General features: G+C 36.6%; 1 protein-coding gene across 1 annotated transcript in view; it reads left to right on the top strand.

The window, feature by feature from the left end:
* LOC140136419 (phospholipid-transporting ATPase ABCA3-like) overlaps positions 1-21,304 on the top strand; it is a 105,947-nt gene that overhangs the window by 23,653 nt on the left and 60,990 nt on the right. The window contains 9 exon segments of the mRNA XM_072158143.1: positions 1,054-1,057; positions 9,006-9,161; positions 10,888-11,041; positions 11,984-12,094; positions 13,172-13,315; positions 15,058-15,254; positions 16,854-17,054; positions 17,997-18,117; positions 19,652-19,702. Coding sequence (XP_072014244.1) covers positions 1,054-1,057; positions 9,006-9,161; positions 10,888-11,041; positions 11,984-12,094; positions 13,172-13,315; positions 15,058-15,254; positions 16,854-17,054; positions 17,997-18,117; positions 19,652-19,702 — 1,139 coding nt within the window.

Here is a 21,304-nt window from a genome sequence, read left to right on the forward strand (position 1 = left end):
GTGTGCAAAGTGTCATAAGATTGGGAAGTGACTGCTCTATATAAAAGTAGGAAAGCTATGGAAGCTGCCATTGTGTAGGCCTGGAATGCTACTGCGATTTACCTGTGAATCACCCATGATGCTCACGCTTTCAAAGGCTGAAATTGTCATTTGCTCCATCCACTGTTAGACAGTTTTGAGCCTGCTATACGTGAATTTTTTCAAATATTGAAAAGATACTTTATTTGTGAATTTTTAATGTTTCTAGCGCATGTACAATCAACATGAACTTACCGGTAATTTGATTAAATACATAAAACTTACCAAGATCCATCCAAGAATATAAAGAAAATATTGTTTCATTGAAGAGAAATTGCTTAAAATTACAATCATAACATGTCCTGCTACGCAGAACTCATCGTCAAGCTCACGGTCATTGACACTGGGAACATGTTTTTGTACCCAATGATTATCGTGATCTCAGCACCCCAGCTACGTGATCTCAGTACCCCAGCACCCCAATGCCAGCTCCCATACATGCGTCAAATTTTCGCGACGGCTTCTTTTTCAGGCTCTGTAGCGTGTGCAAATTTGCTGGTGCGCTGTTTCACAGTTAGTGCCCTGGTCATACAGTGCAAGTTGTCCTTAGATTTAAGGTAAAAACATTCCAGAAGTCCTTATTTCATGCATACAAAAATTAATTAAAAATTAAGCGCAGTGATTTATTAATTTAGTACGCTACAAACAAGCATAATCCACAGGCCTCTGCACACTTTACATCAGTCAATAATGATATTAGAATTATGGACCTGTGCACAGTTTTGATCTGATTTTTGGTTTGTTTGGGCTCCTACCCCATCAGACTCCAAACAGGGACTGTCATTCTTCCAAGAAATGATGTCCTCTACATCAAAGAGTTAGAGATAAAGACCAGTTAAAAAGCACAAGCCTTCCAATATAAGATGATGTGGTGTACTCCTATTGAAAAAAAAATCCCCTCTGCCCTCTATTGGGTGGAATAAAATTTAAGAGTCCATGGTTTTGTGTAACCCATCTTATCTCTTTACTTTGTAGCAAGGTATGTTTCTGCCACTCAGGGGAGTTCAGACCAATTTTATGCCCATTTCGCACTAGCAATCCTGGTGTGTGACAAAATTGACCCCCACACACAGCCCTATTTCAGGGATGTGAGAGTTCCTTTGTTGAACATAGTTGGATACAGAATCGCTTGAAGCAGACCCTTTGGTTAAGAGCCTGTGGAAGTGTAGTAGTAGTAGTAATAAATCTTTATTTATTCAGGGTTACACAGTTCAGTAATACAATACTGGTCTCCCATGAGACCCTGATTAATTAAAATTATACAAACAAAAATTAAATATAAACATTTCATAATATTGGATAAAATTCAACACAGCAATAGCAAAAATCAAACAATTTAAATATAATTACTTGATTGCAGTTGATTTAAAAGTATTGACACTCATATTTGACAGGTTGCATCTAACATCAGTTGGAAGCTTATTCCAAAAGGTACAAGGTGTCCCATAAAAATGTTACATGTAGAAAATGAACCGCATTTTGTGATGGTAGAACAAAACAATGTCATTTTTTCAGATATTATTTCTTCATCCTTCTTGTAACTGTTTGCTAAGTTTCAATTCCATATCTTAAAAACAACTTAACTTATGAGCACAAGATGACATGGGTGTCAAAAGTGGCTAACCATCAAAATATCGCAAAAACAAAACAAAAACAAGCACACTTTCGCTTTCAGATTTTTTCTTTATTCCATTTTATGTTTCTCTTATTTTTCATTGTTGAACTTATTTCACAAAAGAAACATGTTGAAAAAATAAACATTGTACACTGAAGTTAAATCAGTTTTAGAGCTTCTTGACTCTTGGTGGTAACAAAGAAAGGAAGATGGTCATTAGAGAAGAACACATTTATGGTGATAGCAGTTCTGTACGCTGTATCTCCTGTCATCAACTTAGTGAAATGAATAACAATCTTTTGCATTTAGGCCTTGCTTGGATTTTGTTGACTTGAAATCGCTACTGTTTGTTTTACATTTTTGACTGAACGCTTGAAATAAAACTGAACAAGTTTTATTCTTTGTTTTATCAGAATAAAATACTGCATTTGCCATGCTATGGCTGGGCCTACTCAAATTCCCCGCCAAGTGCACAGTGGCTGTAACGGTGGTATAATGAACCTCGTGCTGCATTATGTTACGTAAAAAGCGTGGTCAGGAATGCTTGGAATGCGGGCTAAATACGTAGGTTATGAACTTGACATTTATAGGAGTACTAGTAGAGGGTACAAAGATTATGTCATGAAAAGGATATTTATATTTGTTAACATTAACTTAGATTATTTTCAAAAATCTACATGTAACCTTTTTTTGGGACACCCGGTACTACCTCTATAAAGAAACGTACGTTTCCCTTGTATGATTTGCCAGGCTGGAATTACATGTGAATTTGATGATTGGCTACGGGTATTTTTGGCATGAGTGAAGGAAGTGAAAATAAATTTAGATGACAAGTAAGATGGCGCATCATGTTTAAGACATTTAAAAAGAAGCTGATTTGTCCATCTTTTGTAAAGTTTATCCCAATTAAGTGGGAATGGCGATCGCTAGCAATAGTGGTAAATTTCCGCATTTTTAATCCAAGGTCAATCACATCCCTGCTACTTAAATCACATGAGGACATCTATACCCCTTGATTTTAAACCTCAAAACCAAGGACACACTTAATTGCCACACTGTGAACTTTTATACACCGGTTTGACATTTCATAAGAAACTAAAGACAGGGATTATACCCATCCATAACCGAGCCCTTTTTTAATGGTCTTAAATCCATATTGAAATTTGTCGCCCTATATTGAGTAGGGTATAAGCCATGGACATCCTTTGTTTGTGTCCGCTCTTACTGAGCTTTTATTCATGAATTTGTGAAAACAGAGGCACAGACACCCATACAAACTGTGATTGCTTCAGGAAACCAGATTGAATGTACTCCCATAATACCTCACCTCCTAACACTTATGAAGTTGCAGAAGTAGATTTTGCTTGAACTTGCATGGTCCTATCAGGACCCAAATGTTTTTCTGCATGGAATGACCATGTAAACAAACCGATTTACTGATAGGGCAGGTGTCACTTTGTCCATATGGAACACAGTGGTATTGTTAAGGTGGTATTGGAGGCATTATGGAAATGCACTAAGCATGTTTTAAACAGATTAATTGAGTAGAGCAAAGCACAACTATCAATAAGCCTTTTGTTTGAAGCAAATCGGACATATGGTTTTCAAAATATGTCAATTTATATTTTCTTTATATCTTATTGTTTTTATCAATAATCAATAAAGTTAATGAGCTAAAATGGCTGGAGAAGCTCATTAACATATAATTTTGCCAATATTTTGCTAAAATCCATGCATAAATGTTCAGGGTACTTTTATTTTGCATACTTTTGCCCTTAACCTTGGTCAATGTGTTTTTTATATGTTCTAATGTATTATATAGTGAAGAGGCCCCCTAATTTGCATATTTGCATAATTAATTAGCATTTATGCAAATTAGCTCATTAATTATGCAAATATGCAAATTAGGGGGCGGCTTCACTATATAATACATTAGAACCTATTAGAAACACTTTGACCAAGTTTCAGGGCAAAATTATGCAAAATAAAAGTACTATGAACATTTATGCATGGATTTTTAGCAAAATATTGGCAAAAATTACATATTAATGAGCCTTTACAGTCATTTTAGCTCATTAACTACATTGATTATTGATAAAAACAATAAGATACAAAGAAAATATAAATTGATGTATTATGAAAACCGTATGTCCGTTTTGCTTCAAACAAAAGGCATACCGATCAGTGTACTTTGCCCTACTCAAAAAATTTGTCTATTGAAAACATGCTCAGATCATTTCTTGATTTCCAGAAATATCATCCAAAACCACCTTAACCAGCTAGAAAATGCAGTTTTATACAACAAGTTAGTCATGCACAACTGAATCTGAATCCTAACTACTTACATAAGCTTCTTAGGGTTAAGGTGGTTATGGAGGCATTATAAAAGTGCTCTAAGCATGATTTAAACAGATTAATTGAGTAGAGCAAAGTACACTGATCAATATGCCTTTTGTTTGGAGTCAATCGGACATACGGTTTTCAAAATATATCAATTTATATTTTCTTTGTATCTTATTGTTTTTATCAATAATCAATAAAGTTAATGAGCTAAAATGACTCATTAAAATTAGCTCAATTAGCTCCAATTATGCAAATATGTAAATTAGAGGGCGGCTTCACTATATAATACATTAGAACATAATAGAAACACTTGACCAAGTTTCAGGGCAAAAGTATGCAAAATAAAAGTACCCTGAACATTTATGCATTGATTTTTAGCAAAATATTGGCAAAATTACATATTAATGAGCCTTTCCAGTCCTTTTAGCTCATTAACTATATTGATTATTGACAAAAACAATAGGATACAAAGAAATTATAAATTGAAGTATTATGGAAACCGTATACCCGATTTGCTCCAAACAAAAGGCATATTGATCAGTGTACTTTATCCTACTCAATTAATCTGTTTAAAACATGCTCAAAGCATTTTCTAATTTCTAGAAAATGCATCCAATACCACCTTAACTGCCAAAGTCTGCCATACTAAGCATAATTGTGCATCGGCCATTGGCTTGAGATTCACTGCACCAAATCAAATCAAAGTCGGTTTATTTCCAAATTCACAACATAAAATAACAAGTTACAATTTATTCGAGTGAATACGTGTTGGTTATTCAAACAGCAAAATACAACACAAAATTATTGAAAACTAACCTCAATATTTCGACGTGTGATACACGTCCTCATCAGGAGAACTCCAAAGATGTTGTGAAGGAGTTGACTTTACGGTTGACCTTAGATTACCTAAGGTCTGATCACTGAAGTGTACAGTGTCGAGATCTCGAGGCCCTGGTCACGGTTGAGTTGCAGCATGTGTCTTCTGATTTGTATGGCTTCCCTCACTAAGCGTGGGTACTCTCTGTTTTCTCTGTCAAGACATTGTCCCAATCTATGGAATGGTGTGAGTCTGTACAGTGTTCTATGACTGCCGAGGAGGTCCTGCTAGGGACAGTAGATTGTGTTCTTTTTTAAACCATTGCCCCAGTTGGCGGCCAGTTTGTCCAATATATGATTTTGGACTGTCAGTACAGCTGATTTGATACACACAACCAGCTTGTTTTTCCAGCGGGATTGGATCCTTTGGTGAAACATTTATTTTCATCAAAGTGTTGTGGGGTTTAAAGGATGTTGATACCATGTACGACTTTAAAATGCGTTGCAGTTTCTGCAACAGTCCATCAATGAAAGGAAGGGTGATGTAAGTTTTGCTCTTTTGGCTAGGAGGAGCAGGTTTGGAGACTTCTGTGCCAAGCTCCAGGGGGCCTTTTCTGACTGTTGGCCAAGTCAAACGCCTATTGGTGATAACCACAGTTGCCTAGAGCACCCTTAATGTGATCTATTACTTTAGTCGTTCCTTCTTGATCAGTTACAGTTTCTAAGCAAAAATATTTTCATCATCTTGCCTTGAAATTTGGTCAAAGTGTTTCTAATGTTTTCTAATTTATTATTTTGTTTACCCACCCTCTAATTTGCACAATCAGTAATCTCATTTGGCGTTTAATTAGCACTAATTTAGCACAAATTTGTGCTAATTTAGCGGTAACTTTACACTAATTTAGCTCTAATTTGGACTAAATTATTCAATTAATTATACAAATATGCAAATTAGAAGTGATATTAGAAACATTTTGACCAAATTTCAAGGCAAAATTCTGAACAAATAAAAGTAGTTGCTGTTTGAAAATGTGATTTTGAAGAAACTGCTCAGAACAGTTACAATTACAAAAAATTAATACTGCAAAAATATCTTTGTTATTGAGCAAAACAAAATGCAGTATTGTTGTGGTGAAGATATATAGAATCCAAAAAAGAAGCAGATTCATTAATTATTCTACACAATGGTTTTTATCCCATCCCATTTTTAAAGCGTCTACTTCTGGTGATTTACATTCCGTATTCACCATAAAAGTGATGATGTAATAGGATTAAATACCATAGCAATAGGTTAAACAATTTGTTAATATATCACACTAGTATCATATAGTACGTTCATGAATTTGAACCATATCATAGCATGGTGTGATCAATACCTCTTGAATTGTCTAATATTGCTAAATGTACAGACATTGGACCAGGTGAATTTTGCTATGCCCCACTAAATTCACTCTCAATTTAAAACAAAAGCCCTGAACAACACATACTTAGACAGTCAATATCATGCTACATACCACCTTTAAAAACACATTTTAGATATCACTTCTAGTCAAAAACAATTTATTTATAATTGTAACTTTTTTTTGTAAAAGGTAGATATAAATAAAAAAAATAATAAGGTTATCTTTTAGATAGCTACATTACAATATATTGAATATCAGATACTATATCATCTTTCTTTGTTATCGAGCCTGTAAGTCATTGTGTAGAAAATTTCCTCTTTGAGACAATCATGTTGCTATGGTAACCCTTCCAGCATTGCAGATGTCACAACAATTATTTTTTTTATTGAATAGAAAGTCGTCTGAACAATTTTTTTTCTCTCATGGACATGTGGAGATAATTTTTTGTCATGTTCTTATTGCAAACTATGGATTCTTCTAAGTAAAGACAGTTTAATCAAAATTTTGGACTCAATAACGATCATCAGGTCTTTATCAGACTGAATTTTGATTTTAACTTTTTTTTAAATACCTTTTAAAATACTACTGGATATCTCAGAACATAAATAATCTTGTTGTAAGAATTCTTCTGTTCCTATGTTTTGTAATTTTCTACCCCCATTCCCGAGTTATGTAGTTACTCTGATTTCGGAGTGTCTGTGCCCGGCGCAGAAACTTTCCGCTGCAGAATAAGAGTGTGCCCGCCGCAGAATCAGAGTTTCAGTTTCAGTTTATTTATTTACCATATAAACAACTCAATGAAAAGATAGATAATCCATAAGATACCACAGGGCAATTCGCATGATAATACAATAAAACAGGTGATACATGTAGGTATGAATGGTTGTGGAATCTCTCTGTCATCTTAAGGATGGGGTATGGACGTTTGGACAGTATTTTTTGTGGGACATGAGAGCACATCAGGCATATCGAATTGCATTATGAATACGAAGAATGTCCTTCTGATATCAAATCATTTTGATTTTATGAAATTCGCGATATAATACGCATTTTATGGCAAATGATTAAAAAATGATATTTTTGATATTTAACAGTCCTTGAAGTAAACTTTATAAATCTAGTGATATGTACTTAACGTGTATGTAGCTGGGAAGAAAAGCCGACGATCAATTGAAAATTTTGACCTCTCGTATTGAAGATATGGAATTTTTTCCCAAAAACACCCAAAAAAAATTAGGTCTTTTTGGGAAAAAATGTATATCAAGAATATGAAAGGTCAAAATTTTCAATTGATCGTCGGCTTTTCATCCCAGCTACATACACTTTCAGTACATATCATTAGGTTTATAAAGTTTACTTCGAGGACTGTTAAATATCCAAAATTTAAAAATATCAAAATTTAATAATTTGTCATAAACTTTGTATTATATCGCTAATTTCAAAAAATCAAAATTATTTGATATCAGTAGGACATTCCTCGTATTCAAATTGCAATTCGATAGGTCTGGTGTACTCTCAGCTCCAACAAAAAATATGTGAAAACGTCGCTAAACGTTAATATCCCATTCCTTAAGCTATCGTAGAAATGTCCTCCAACATGGTTGCCATTTCAATTGTTATACTGTTCTTTTTGGTGTATTGTATACACTCTATACCGGAGATCAGGAGTCCTGTAAAATTGTATTGCCTGTTGCCCAACACATTAACATGAACGGACACACACAAACTTTGTGGGAGGTGCATTTCCGACCAGATTTTACAGTTGTGCGTTCAATTGGACCTTAGCGCTTTTGAAGGCTAGCGGGAGCCCTGGTAGCTGTAACGTAACGTGCCGTATTATCTGTACTAAACGCTCCCCTCTATAATAACCCCCCTCCAATTTTTCAATGAAAAATTGACAAAAATGCAAACATTTCCATGCCATGGGTAAGCTTAAAACTTGCATCAGTCATGTCAGTGATGATCACTAAATTGCTCGGACAAAACCTATTATCACTTGAACTTCTATCTATTTTATTGCCTAATTATGGTAGAATCCCAAATTTCATCAGATTCTTGCTTGATGATGCACTTACAGGTGTAATATTGTTGTATTTACCACGAAAATGTCAGTTTCCATAGTCTTAAATCCCTTTCTACAGAAGCACCATCGGGAAATTGAACCTGATTTTTAATTTTTCTTCCACTGGAAATTCACTTAGTATATAGGCCTAAATGCCCTGTTTGGAAGAATGCAATGCCCCTGGCGTTTATTACAGACAATATGTGACCATCCAGCACAACTGAGCCCTGAAGTCGCCAATCATCATTTTTGAGATATTCAACCAAAATATTCTGCTTGAAATTAGCTTTAAAATGATGTATATCATGTCTATAGTACTTGACATTTAAGTAGTGAAAATCAATAAAACAGTCAATAAATCCTTTGTTTCCTATTGTTTATTGTTAAGTTCAATGGAGCATATCTCAATAGTGGCACTGGCGACATCCGGGCTCAGTTGTGGAGGATGGTCACATATGGTATTCTTATGCCATTTCAAATATAGAAACACCATCTGGAAATCCAAAGACGGCCATGGTTGTTGGGTGTCCACTGTTACGTTTGCAGCTATTTAATATCATTGATTTTAAATCTTATTCTCATCTGTTGCAGTTTAACTTGTCCCTTTTTTTGGGTGTATGTGTGTGGGTTGAGTGAAGCATGCTTACTTCAAATTCATTGTTCTCCTTACTTTATTTTCCCCTAACAGCGGTTGTGTTCCACCTACCAGAGGGTGTCAACTACTGAATCTTTCCCCTAACATTAGTTACTCAATACGCCTGCCTCATGACCTCTCGGAGCGGGACTCATGGGAAACAGCAAGGGTTTATCCAGAATTTCAGGCGCCTGGTCCAGAACTATATACGTAAGATATGAGAATGTTGTTGTAGTTGATGTTGTTGTTGTTGTTGTTGAGAATGTTGTTGTAGTTGTTGTTGTTGTTGTTGTTGTTGTTGTTGTTGTTGTTGTTGTTGTTGTTGTTGTTGTTGTTGTTGTGGTAAGATTACTCTTGTCTACAGAGCTACAATCAACATGTAAAACTGCTGGGATACTTGTAAACACAGTTCAATGACCCTCCCCACTCCCCTTATATCAAGGGCCACAATATTAAAATGCCCTACATGTTTGCTCCAACCATCGAGCTACTAATAGAAGGAGATTCCACAGAAAAATCCTAATCCACTCAATAGGGTTAAGCCGATTACGCTATTCAACGCGAGTCATCACTTGAATGGATTTAATCAGTGCAGTCCCTCAAACACGGCCTTTGATGTTTATGATCGTTATGCGACAATATCGATCATCTATTTTAAAATTTAATTTAAACTGACCCCCAGGTGACCCGTGCCGAAATGGATGGTATTAGTGCCCTTTTACATCGGTTGCGTGATCTTTGATTGCGTCATTTTGTTTACGAGTTCAAGCTGATTTACTAGCAAAACCCTGATCGAATTCCCTCATTTCCTTCCAAAGTTACGGTGAATTTATGTATTTTTTCTGATCGTGATTAGTAATACTGACGGGTGTCTGCGGGACTTTTAAACCAGTGGAAATGTTTTTGAAAGGTTTTCCAAGACTGGCAATGTTGTTTCTACGATCCGCCAAGCTTGGCCATAAGAAATGTTGGTGTTATAAAATTACCGGAAGTAAATTGTTTTCCTTTGTTTATGGTCACGGCCACAATGCTTTGTGGGTAAAAATGACGTCATTCTGCTTAGAAGTCGCGATAACGGTGGTTCATAACCGGCCAAGCTCAATAGATAAGAAGCTTAGCAAATTGATAGTGCACCATTCATTCCTGATTGCTCAGTATCGACTCATAACGATCATAGTACAAAGGGAACTGGGTTTGTGGATTCTCCTATTAATAGCTCGATGCTTCAACATTGCTTGGTGGGGGCAGGAGGGGGTACAAAATAGGTCGGAATCTATACAATTAAAATATCTTATGGTGAACTTCACATGGACTGTTTTATTTAGCCATGTACATAAAATATGTACAAGTGTGAGAGGGAATATTGCACTTGATTGTAGCCTGATCGAGATAGAGTTAATGAAAATTGATGTGTAACTGATCATTGAGGTAGAACCAAAGAGTACTGACTCCACCAAGCTGCTACTTCACAAGCAAAGTAAACCATGCAGAGTTGTTAAACGGTGGTGAACAATGATGAAACATGATTGAATCCATTTCAACAACGAAAACAAGGATTGTCTATAATTCACATGATTATTTCATAAGGAATGTCAGTTAGGCATTGCTAATTAACATTACAAGAAGATTGATGATTTCTCTGTTGATATCAACAATAAAACTAAAAAAATGGCAATGTTTAGTCACTTTCCTCAAAATAATGAATTCAACATAAGCGTGTTTATGCACATGTTCCAATTTTACACTATCATGCGTAATTTGTATGTGTGTTTTCGTTAACTTCCTGGCTCACATATAGGCTACTGTAAAATATGGATTCATCACCGATTAACAACTGTTGGCTCCTGTACAAAGGTATAGGAAGAGTTGTTGAATTATCATCTTTTAACCATATCTCACAAGTCTCTTGTTTTTTTTTATTTTGTGCACCTTTTAGTTTTTACAAAGCTCGTTTCTTAGGCATCCAGCATGCCGTTGATACCAGCATAGCCCTGATGCAGGTGGCAAAATCTATTGGATGGGACGACTGGGAAGATGTAGGCGAGAGTCCTGCAGCCTTACAGGCATTCAGTTTAGAAGTATCGTTACAGGTAGGACTGCAACTAAAAGCCATATTGTAACATATTTGCTGAAGAGGACACCCTCAATGTTTTTAAAAATTCTGATTTTACAATTGTAATGTAATGTAGTAAAGTAATATACTCTAAAAAATCAAGGCTGTAGCTGCTGTAGTTGTGAAAAAATCTGTGATTTAAAAAAAAACCAATGGAGTATGTTGTTTAATTATGAAAGTGTACAAGATGCCCATGATACTGTGCATGCATGGCGTGTGGGAAGGTAATAACATCAAAAGGACCAAACTCAGTCATGATCAATAGATTGACACACATTGGCGACATATGCACTGGTATTAAATTGTGATTTTCTTTTGTTTTGCCTAATTAAAAGGAGACATATCTGACTGTGAAAACTAACATTTTGTGGAAAAGAAATACAAATCTATTTATTATGGAAATGTTACAACATAGGTTTAATACAATCACAAAAAAGAAAGTTGCACTACTTTGAGGGTCAATAACTTTGAGCACAGTTAACTTAAGGGGGTACTACACCCCTGCCCAATTGTGCGCCTATTTTTGCATTTTTCTCAAAATTTATAGCGCATTGGTGACAAGTAAGATATGTATATTACAGGGGCAAGGACTACAATTACTGCACTGTAAATTTTATTTCAACACAGACAATAGTTGTGGAGAAATGAGGGAAAACCAATATTTGATCAATAAATCAATTACTAATTGCCTTGAGTTGCTGAATTTTCAGTGCAGTAGTTGTAGTCCTTGCCCCTATAATATACATATCTTACTTGTCACCAATGCGCTATAATTTTTGAGAAAATGCAAAAATAGGCACAAAATTGGCCAGGGGTGTAGTACCACCTTAATGCAATAAAATTGACATAAAAGTGTGGACAATTTTATTAGCTGTGGTAATCTGTCAATGTAAACATTTTTCTCCTCTCTTCCCAATAGCAACTTCCATTCCCAGCCTATACACTGGATATATTTCTGCTGACCCTCGATTTCCTGTTACCGTTTCTGCTGACTTTAGCTTTTATCTACACAGCCGGCACCATTACCAGGGTAAGTTACATACACAAAAATGAGTTTTCTAATAGGAGTGATATATACAAGTTATACAAGTTTATTTCAGCAATATGAAGCACATTATGGGCTCTTCTAGTTGAAATCCATACACCCCTGTGAAGACATGGCCTTAATCTCCCACACAGGAGTGTGAATTTCAAATGGAGTTACCTGAATGGGTGACTCCATTTGAAATTTACACCCCCTGTGTAGAATAGTAAGAGCTTGTCTTCCATAGGGGGTGTATGGATTTCAAATGGAATAGCCCAATGTTACAAGCAATACATGATGGGTGCTAGAGGCTGTGCAGCTTATTAGAGCCATGGACCCTTTACAATGAGAACAAATCAGTTACAACATGGCATTATAGACGAATCCAAATTCACGCATTCCTATACCTTAATGGCTGCCAAAGTTGGGTCCCCGTCGGCTCAATCTCACATAAAATGTGAAATAATGCGCCTTGGAGGGTATTTTAAACTGCATTCTATCACCTGTGTTACACGTAGACAAAAGAATAATGACAGAATACAACACAAAGGAATCTAACATCGAATAATTTTAAGCGGCTTTAATCCACCCAATTGGGCAGTCACTACACCAGTGTGGTGCATGCGGGGACCCGTCATGGCCGACCAAATCCTGACCATGACTTGGCTCGTTGGATTCGTCTTTATACTATATACAAATTTATGCAAAAGAATGTACAATTGAAAACCATGCAAAGACAACACAGAGACAAGACAAGGCAAGTCAGCATAGCTGGTGCAAAACAAAAAAGGATATTACTGAACATGTTCATCAGGACTGTTATTGAAAATAGTAAGTGCTGTTTTATTGGACTAGAACTATGAAATTTGTCTCAAAAGAAGGATATGTGAGCAAAACTTGTAATCAGAGATCAGAGAGTGAGGCTAGAAGAAGTAAATGTGAAAGAAGAATGAGAGAAAGGAATGAAAAGGAAACTGCAGAAGTTTAAAGAAGAAACAACTTAAGATGAGAGCTACCGTTTTCCTGAAAAGCTGAAAAAGGTCCAATAATTTAATGAATATGACTTTATCACTTCCTTTTCAGGAGTTGTGTTTGGAGAAAGAGCTACGTCTCAAGGAGAGTATGAAGATGATGGGTTTATCCAATTGGGTACATTGGTTAGCCTGGTTTGTCAAGAACTTCCTATTTCTTTGCATTACCACAATACTAATTGTCATACTGTGTAAGGTAAGTAGATATTTGGTGTATTATGTGCTTAGTTAACGCCATATTGTAACATTTGCCAAAGAGGACGCCCTCAAGTTTTGTCTACATTTTGATTTTTTACACAATTGTAATGTACTTTGGTACACTAACATACCCTGCAAAAATCAAGGCTTTAGATGTTGTAGTTGTGACAAAATCCGAAATTTTGAATAAAACAACTGAATATGTTAATTATTACGATCGAAATTTTAGTCAAATGAGTATGCGATTCCATATAACACTGTACTTAAACTGAGAGCGGGAAGGTTATAATGCATCAAGGAAGGACCAAACTCGGTCACAATAGACAGAATGATGCCCTTTGGAGACACATGCACCAATATTAAATAGGCTTTTCTTCTGTTGGGGTCAAAATTGAAAAAGGACATATCTAACAATGAAAACTAACATGTTGTGGAAAAAGAAATGCAAATCTATTTTTATGGAAATATTACAACATGGCTTTAACTGTCAAAATGTTGAAAAGTTTCGACTACAAAGACCATCCATATCAAATATTCTTTGGGGATTATTTATAGTTACCCCTTTGAAATGCCTTACCCGTGATGCTGTAATGGGCTATACAAAGCAATCAACACACTGCCGCCTGTCCAAAGCTGGGGGAAGTTGCATTGGACTGAGTGAACTGACAACAGAATGTAGGGCTAACATCTTCAAGACTTAAAAATGCTGATGTAGATGAAGCCACAACCCAGGAAATTAATAGTTGGCACACCTGCACTAAACAATGGACATGCGTGCCCTATTAAAATTGGGGAGGCGAGGGAAACATGCATGCAATATATGTGAAGTACAGACTCCCCCCTATATCTCACCCTTCCCCACTCCCCATCATTCAATGTTGGAGGGTCTCACGGACCTGTTGACAACATGGCTTGGTCCAACATTGAATTGGGGGAGCGGGGGCAGAGATATACCAAAAGACAGGCAAACTGTGCCAACCTTTTTTTCCTGGATTGCAGGTAGAGGCCACACCTGGCCATGGTTTTCAATCTCATGTACAAGTGATATAAAACAAATATTCATAACCTCATTAATATACGCGAAGCCTGTAATCCAATCAAAAGAAATTGATTGCCTGACCGCGCACTAATTGCGAGGTCATTAATAACTCACAATGACTCCGGACGCGCAACAATGACTTCTGCGCGCACGTGCGTGTATAAGCCACGCGTTATGGCAACGCACATGCCTACACGATGCCATCGCGCTTCTGTGATTGGTAGCTCTTGTTGTCGGCGCGAATGTTATATTCGCCTGGTTGATTTTTTTGTAGGGTAGGTTACAACAATGATTAAAACTGGTTATATTTAACAGCGTTTTATGGCATAAAATAACATAAAATGCTATTTTGATTTGTTCAAAATATTAGATACGACGGTATCTAATATGGACGGTATTTTTCCTCGGGAGCTACCGCTCCCTCGGAAAAATACCTCAGCCCAAAACAAAACCCTCCGATTTCACACAATGACCTCAAAATAGATGGTGCGCAGTTATTATTGTCTAATTAACCATCTTAAATTTGTGTAATGGTGAATATAATCACTTGATGAAACACTCAGTAAAAGATGTAGTGTTCCATTCCACTCACCAGAATCCATCTTTTACCAACTGTTACACCAGATACAGTTAATATTGTAGACTTTAACCATGTTTATGAGATAAAGGCATGACTCCTCATTTCTTTGTCATCCATACAGGTTGGAAGAATCTTTCAGTATACTGATGGCTTTCTGCTCTTCATCTTCTTCATGCTATGGATGATCTCAACCATTGCGTGGTGTTTTGCCGTCAGTGTGTTCTTCTCAAGAGCCAGGCTGGGCTTCATATTTGGCTTGACATTGTGGTATCTCAACTACTTGCCAGTACAGTTCTTACCCTATAGTGAAACAAGCAGGTAAGACTGTTGATATTAAAAAAAGCTTAGGAAAGACTTTTGAATAACCATGCCTGGGAAGAATGTGGAATCCGGGAGGATCCTCCTAGGAATTGGGACCAACCCCACCCAAAAAAAAACCTATTTGGATTTTTCAAATTAGGGTAAGTTGGATGAGGACAATCAAACAATTTTTGCTCTAATAGTTCAGAATTATGCGCACCTTTTGAGATTATGGGGCTAGCACTTGTGTCAGATCTCGTAGTCTATGTCTTTTTGTTTTTACTTGTCTGGACCGTTTATTTACTAGATTATGTATAGTCTTGTTCAAGATGGTCTATTATACTATATGGGTCAGCGGATCTCCCCAGCTTATATTTTCAAAGACTACTTGTGATCAAGGGGGGATGAGCGGCGAAGCCAAGTCATGATCGAGGGGTCAAGCAGAGAAGGATGATCTCCCTGATTGGCGCTGTCAGTTTTCTCGGGTCAATTTTACCAGGGATATTGTCTCATATCCCTGGTTTTCAACAAACTGCACTTGGTTGGTGTAGTTGACCATCTTGTTGAAGTTGTAGTTCATTTATATGTAAATGAGGCAATACATGGATTGCGTAAACACATACAACAAACTGACGAGCACATGAGCTTTGTTATTGGCGTATACATGTATGATTGGATGACTACTCATAAATATTCATGTTTAGCTATCAACATCTCATTATTTTCTATATTTGGTATTCACACCCTGCAAAGATTTTTGGATTCACAGAAATTTTAGACAGGTCATCAAAAAAGCGCAGTGATTTATAGTGCGCTACGCACAGGCACAACGCCTAGACGTTGATCCACAAGCCTCAGCACACTTTACAGGTTGTAACTGACCACTACGGCCCACATCATTCCATAAACCATTTAACAGCATTTCAGGGACTTTGCTGCTTCAAGAGCGCACACCCTAGACATTCCACAAATAACCTTCGAACCAGGATCAGCTCCCGAGTTCCGTCACGGGTTACAACGAGACAAATTAGCAGTGAGTTCCTTGTCCAGGGGGATTTCAAGCTAACTCATCAAGACTGTATCTAGGACCCATGTCTGTGGAAGGTCATTACCGCCATAATGTCATAACTTGTGTACAGCACCACACAGTAATATACAGTATGTGGCTTCATACAGGCTTGAGTCAAGACTAGATTATGTAATTGTTGTCTTAGTTATTTTTCTTTCTACTCTGATGTTGTAAAATTAGATGTGTTACAAGCTTCATTTGTGACCTATCACATCCAAAGAATGAAGTTGTTGATTTCTACATATTTCTGCTGTCATGAGATCTAGCTAATTGTTTTTGAATTTCAATCATAAGCCCAAAAGAGAAGTGAAGTAATGTTTTTTTTAAAAGAAATGGGAGGAAATATTAAAAAGTTGTATTTTATCAGTTTCAAGTGAAGCAATACATCTTAGTTTTGATAAGCATCAAATTTGGGCATGGATGAAGGTGTCTCCCCTTATTCTGCCCTTAAGTGAGCTTTTGGCACAAAGACTTAAAAAAAAACTGTTTTGACTGATCTTGACGGCATGTGACTTTAACATTTATCTTTGTTTTCAAATTACTTACAGCTCTACTAAAACAGCTGCTTCTTTGTTACACAACACTTGCTTTGGAATCGGGGTACAACTGCTGAGTCGGTTTGAATCCATGGAAGTAGGCCTGCAATGGCATAATGTCGGAAAGAGTCCATCAGTAGATGATGTGTTTACTATGTCAACTGTTTTTGGAATGTTTATATGCGATACCATCATATATTTCATTATTACCTGGTAAGATCAATTTATCAGGCTCTTTTTGTATCGCCTGAACTTGTTCAGAAAGAGACGATGCAGTCACTATTTCAGTCTGTATGTATGTGTATATGGATGTGCTAAATTTGATTTAAGTTATGCAAAAATAGGTACCATTCCAAAAGTATCACCAGTCATGAAGTCAAAAACAACTGGTGCATCTGATATTTCCGGATCCAACCAGGAGCTTTATAGGGCCCCTGTGGGCAAGGCTCAAGTTGGAATCCATGGTGCAAAAACTGCTGCATGGTTTTAGCTGTTTAAATGAGTTTGAAGGGATGTTCCTGCTAACAAATTATCTGTTGCTTACACTCATGTGGTAAATTTGTAACTATTTTTGCATTTTTCTCAAAAAATAATAACACACTGGTAACAAAAGTTATGTATATTATTGGGGCAAGGTATCCAATTACTACACTGAAATTTCAGTGACTCAAGACAAGCGGTTCAGTATATATGATCGGAAATGAGGTACATCCTAGTGGTACCTTATTTCTTATCATAAATAACGAACCGCTTGTCTTGGGTCACTGATATTCCAGTGTAGTAATTGGATTCTTGCCCCTATAATATACATAACTTTTGTTACCACTGTGTTATTAGTTTTGAGAAAAATGCAAAATAGACACAAATTTATCGAGGTGTAGTACCCCTTAAGACTGTTCAAAATAATAAAATGGCACCATGTATTGTGCTTGTGATCTTTTCTGCGAGAATGCTTTTTGTTTAAACCCCATGTGCACTGCTGGCTGAATTATCAGCCTCTAAAAATTATTCTGATGGTTACAAAGAGGGCTATGCTCCGATGAATACACCATGCAATTAACCAATTAGGGGCATTATATGAAAGACAGTAGTTCCCATGGGATTAATAGGAAAATAGCTCAGATGAGTGTTAAATGCATGTGTGATTATTTGTAGGTATGTCGAAGCTGTGTTCCCTGGTTCATTTGGTATTGCCAAGCCATTCTATTTCCCATTCACAAGGACCTACTGGTGTGGTGCCAAGTATACAGGTGATGTTACTCCTGACGGCAGCCAGGTATGTACAAATTAGCCAAATATCTTGTAGATTATTCGTCCAGTAGGTCAAGCAGAGTACATATTGTCAACTCTCTTCACGCGGGTGTCGACTGCAGACGACAAGTTTCTTTTTTTTTTTTTTTTCAAAAAATTTCAGATATGTACATTTTTATGACCATATTTGGAATCAGCATGAAAAATGCATTAAAATGAGTACAAACAAGCCTAGTATTGGTTCAGTAGTTCTTAAGATAGCTCTTGATATTTTGTGAAAATATTTCAAAACTTGAACTTTTTCCATTGAAGTGCATGGCTAGCATGCAGAGCATTAAAGGAACATCCAGGAGTTTTGAGTCAAAACATTTTTTTCTGCAAATTATTTTTTTTTTTGTTACCCTACGCAGAAATCATTTTGGCATGTCACATGAATCATATTGCCGTTGTAGTGCCATCAATTACGACATCCTGCTGGGATCACAATTATATTATAGGCCTACATTGTTTTGGTGTTGCAACTATTTAATTTATGCTTATGTGTTATCTAGCATCAAAGAGACCTTGCAACAACATTTATTTTAAACATAAAATAGCCCAAACCTGATCACAGACCAACATACCCTCATTATTTGAGTAGTGTGTAAGACAGGATGAAAAAAGTCATTAGATCCAATATTGGTGTTTTGTCAAAATAAACAAATAAGTTGTTTATACTTTCATTTGGTATCAGAATCAGGTGCAATTGCTTTTAAAATACATGTAATTGAGGTGCAAAATGTAAACAAGTATAAGAAAAGGTACATTTTCAAGAAATTTGTATCAAAAAGAGTTCTATGGCTCACTGTAGTTTCCATCAGAGATAGAGTCAAAAATGTCGCATCTGACATCAGGGAAAAGGCCGCCCGCCATGATTGGTAGCTGACCTGTGCAGTACAGCTATTCTGTCTGATTGGCAAGATATCAGATGCAATATATATTCCAAGTTTATCTCTGCCAGAAACTATATGCAGACCTCTTAACCCTAACACGCCCAAGTACTACAAAATACTACTTGATATGCAGTGTTCGTGCGTGCATCCCACGTGGTGTGTTGAAGCAATCACCCTAAGTGATAGGCACAGTTTCGCTGGTCAGCGAAGCCCAAGACCCGTGACAAAGTGTCGCCAACCATCTGCTTGGCATGCGAGGGGTCTTGGGTTCGAATCCCACCTAGAGCAAACAACTTCTTTCTTTCTTTTCTCTTTTATTCCTTCCTTCTTTCCCTTCCCGTTGCCAAAAAGCCCCAAGTAGATTAGGGTTATTTCCCACAGTCCTTGTATTGGGCTATTCCAGTTGAATTCCATACATCCTATATGGAAGACATGACCTTAATATCCCACACAGGGGGTATAGATTTCAAATGGAGTAATTCACACTCCCTATGTGGAAGGTTAAGGTCATGTCTTCCATAGGGGTGTATGGATTTCAACTGGAATAGCCTGTTGTCATAAATTAAGTTTAAGAGCTTTTTGTAAATATAAGTTTGTAACAAGTTAACTTACTATTCATGCAATCAGTGGAATGCTAGATCAAATAGCAATGACAGGCAACCAGTTGATCCAAATAAGGTTTGAAAACATGCTTATTTCTTGCTTCGTAGGGGACTATTTCCACTTGACCAACATCTTGATACACGCATGGGGAAAAATTCAGGGTATCAGTGTTTTGCGTGAAATGCACCCAAAACTAGCTAATAGGTGCTTGTGTAGACGCTTCATGGCCTGACAGTTATAGTGTAATTTGTCACACACAATTGTTTTTCAAGGACACGAATATCTCCTAAGTTTTTCCCCATAACTGCACGTGGTGGTATAGGAAGTCCTGTATTCTGTGGACTGTTCTCATAACTATTATTATACCTGAATACTTGGGCAAAGTTCTTTGTACAACATACATGTGTATAAACGTATCTGGTATGCTTTTTTCCCCCCGTGACATGACTTAGTGCTGGGAATGCATTCTGGTTTTCGTGCCATTGTGCTGTGTCAATTAAATACAGATGGTATTTAGGCCACAAAAAAACAAACATTTTACTGGCCCGACCGACCAAGATTTTGTGTTTCTGGAGATTTTAAAATTAGCTGTTTTGGGGCCAAAATTAATTGATTTTGATTGAAAAGTTTTGAAAAGAATTGAGAACATTTTCAAAATATGTTTGCAAAAAAATCATCACATTTTTGCTAAATTTTCAAGCTTTTTGCAATATTTTTTTAGTATCATTTTAGCCTTCAGAAAAAAAAAATCCTGACCGACCAACCCTATTTGAAAAGTCCATGCATCCATAAAACGGGGGGTTTTTCAACGCCTTAGCAATAGATAAAAAAACAAAACAACCAACAGGCCATCAGGGGTATTTTGAGACACTTTTTCTCGCAAATTGAATATCTCTAGACTAAAGATTTATGTATTATGGATTTGTTAATACACATGAATGTTGTAGGGGATTACAACTTGTTTCATGTACTTATTGGGTGCCAAATGTGGAATTAGACAATTTTACATGCAATTTCCTTATTATGCAAAGTGGTTCTGTGTAAAGTAATTTCTTCTCTTCTTGAGTGGTATTGGGTGCGTCATCATCTCTTTCTTAACAAACACATTATTTGTATATTTTTTAGCTGTGATTATTATCTGTTTCGGGTCCAGTGACACTTCATGCATATCTTCCTGGATAAGATATGTTCACAGGAGGGCATGTGATGATAAGGCAAAAAAATAAATATGTTTGGTTGCCCTCCGTGACCGAAAAACAACAACAACAAAAATCTGTCGCTCTTTTTGTTTTATTTTTTTAATTTTAACACTTTTGAATGTTACTAGTTACTATTACCTTAAAAATCAACTTAAAAATAGGCTACTGGCCTTATTTCAGGCCATCACATGCGTACTGTAGCCCATTAACATTAAATATCACCACACCAGGCTACACTTTCTGTCCTGAACCAGTCCATCGCCATACCCAAGAAATAGGAAATGGTGAACCAAATGGGGTTTCTGTGCAATTTGAGGTCACAGTGTCAATAGATTTGAGACCGCATTGGCCTACTAACTGTTATTATAAAGTGAGTCCTGTTTAATCCTGACTAGGTGAACCAGTACTCATTTTTTCCCTAATATTGAGTCCTGGTAGAAAACATCTTATTTTCTATTTTCACCCTTGATCAGGTGAT

The sequence above is a fragment of the Amphiura filiformis genome, chromosome 16, assembly GCF_039555335.1.
Source record: "Amphiura filiformis chromosome 16, Afil_fr2py, whole genome shotgun sequence".
In the NCBI taxonomy this organism is placed as follows: domain Eukaryota; kingdom Metazoa; phylum Echinodermata; class Ophiuroidea; order Amphilepidida; family Amphiuridae; genus Amphiura; species Amphiura filiformis.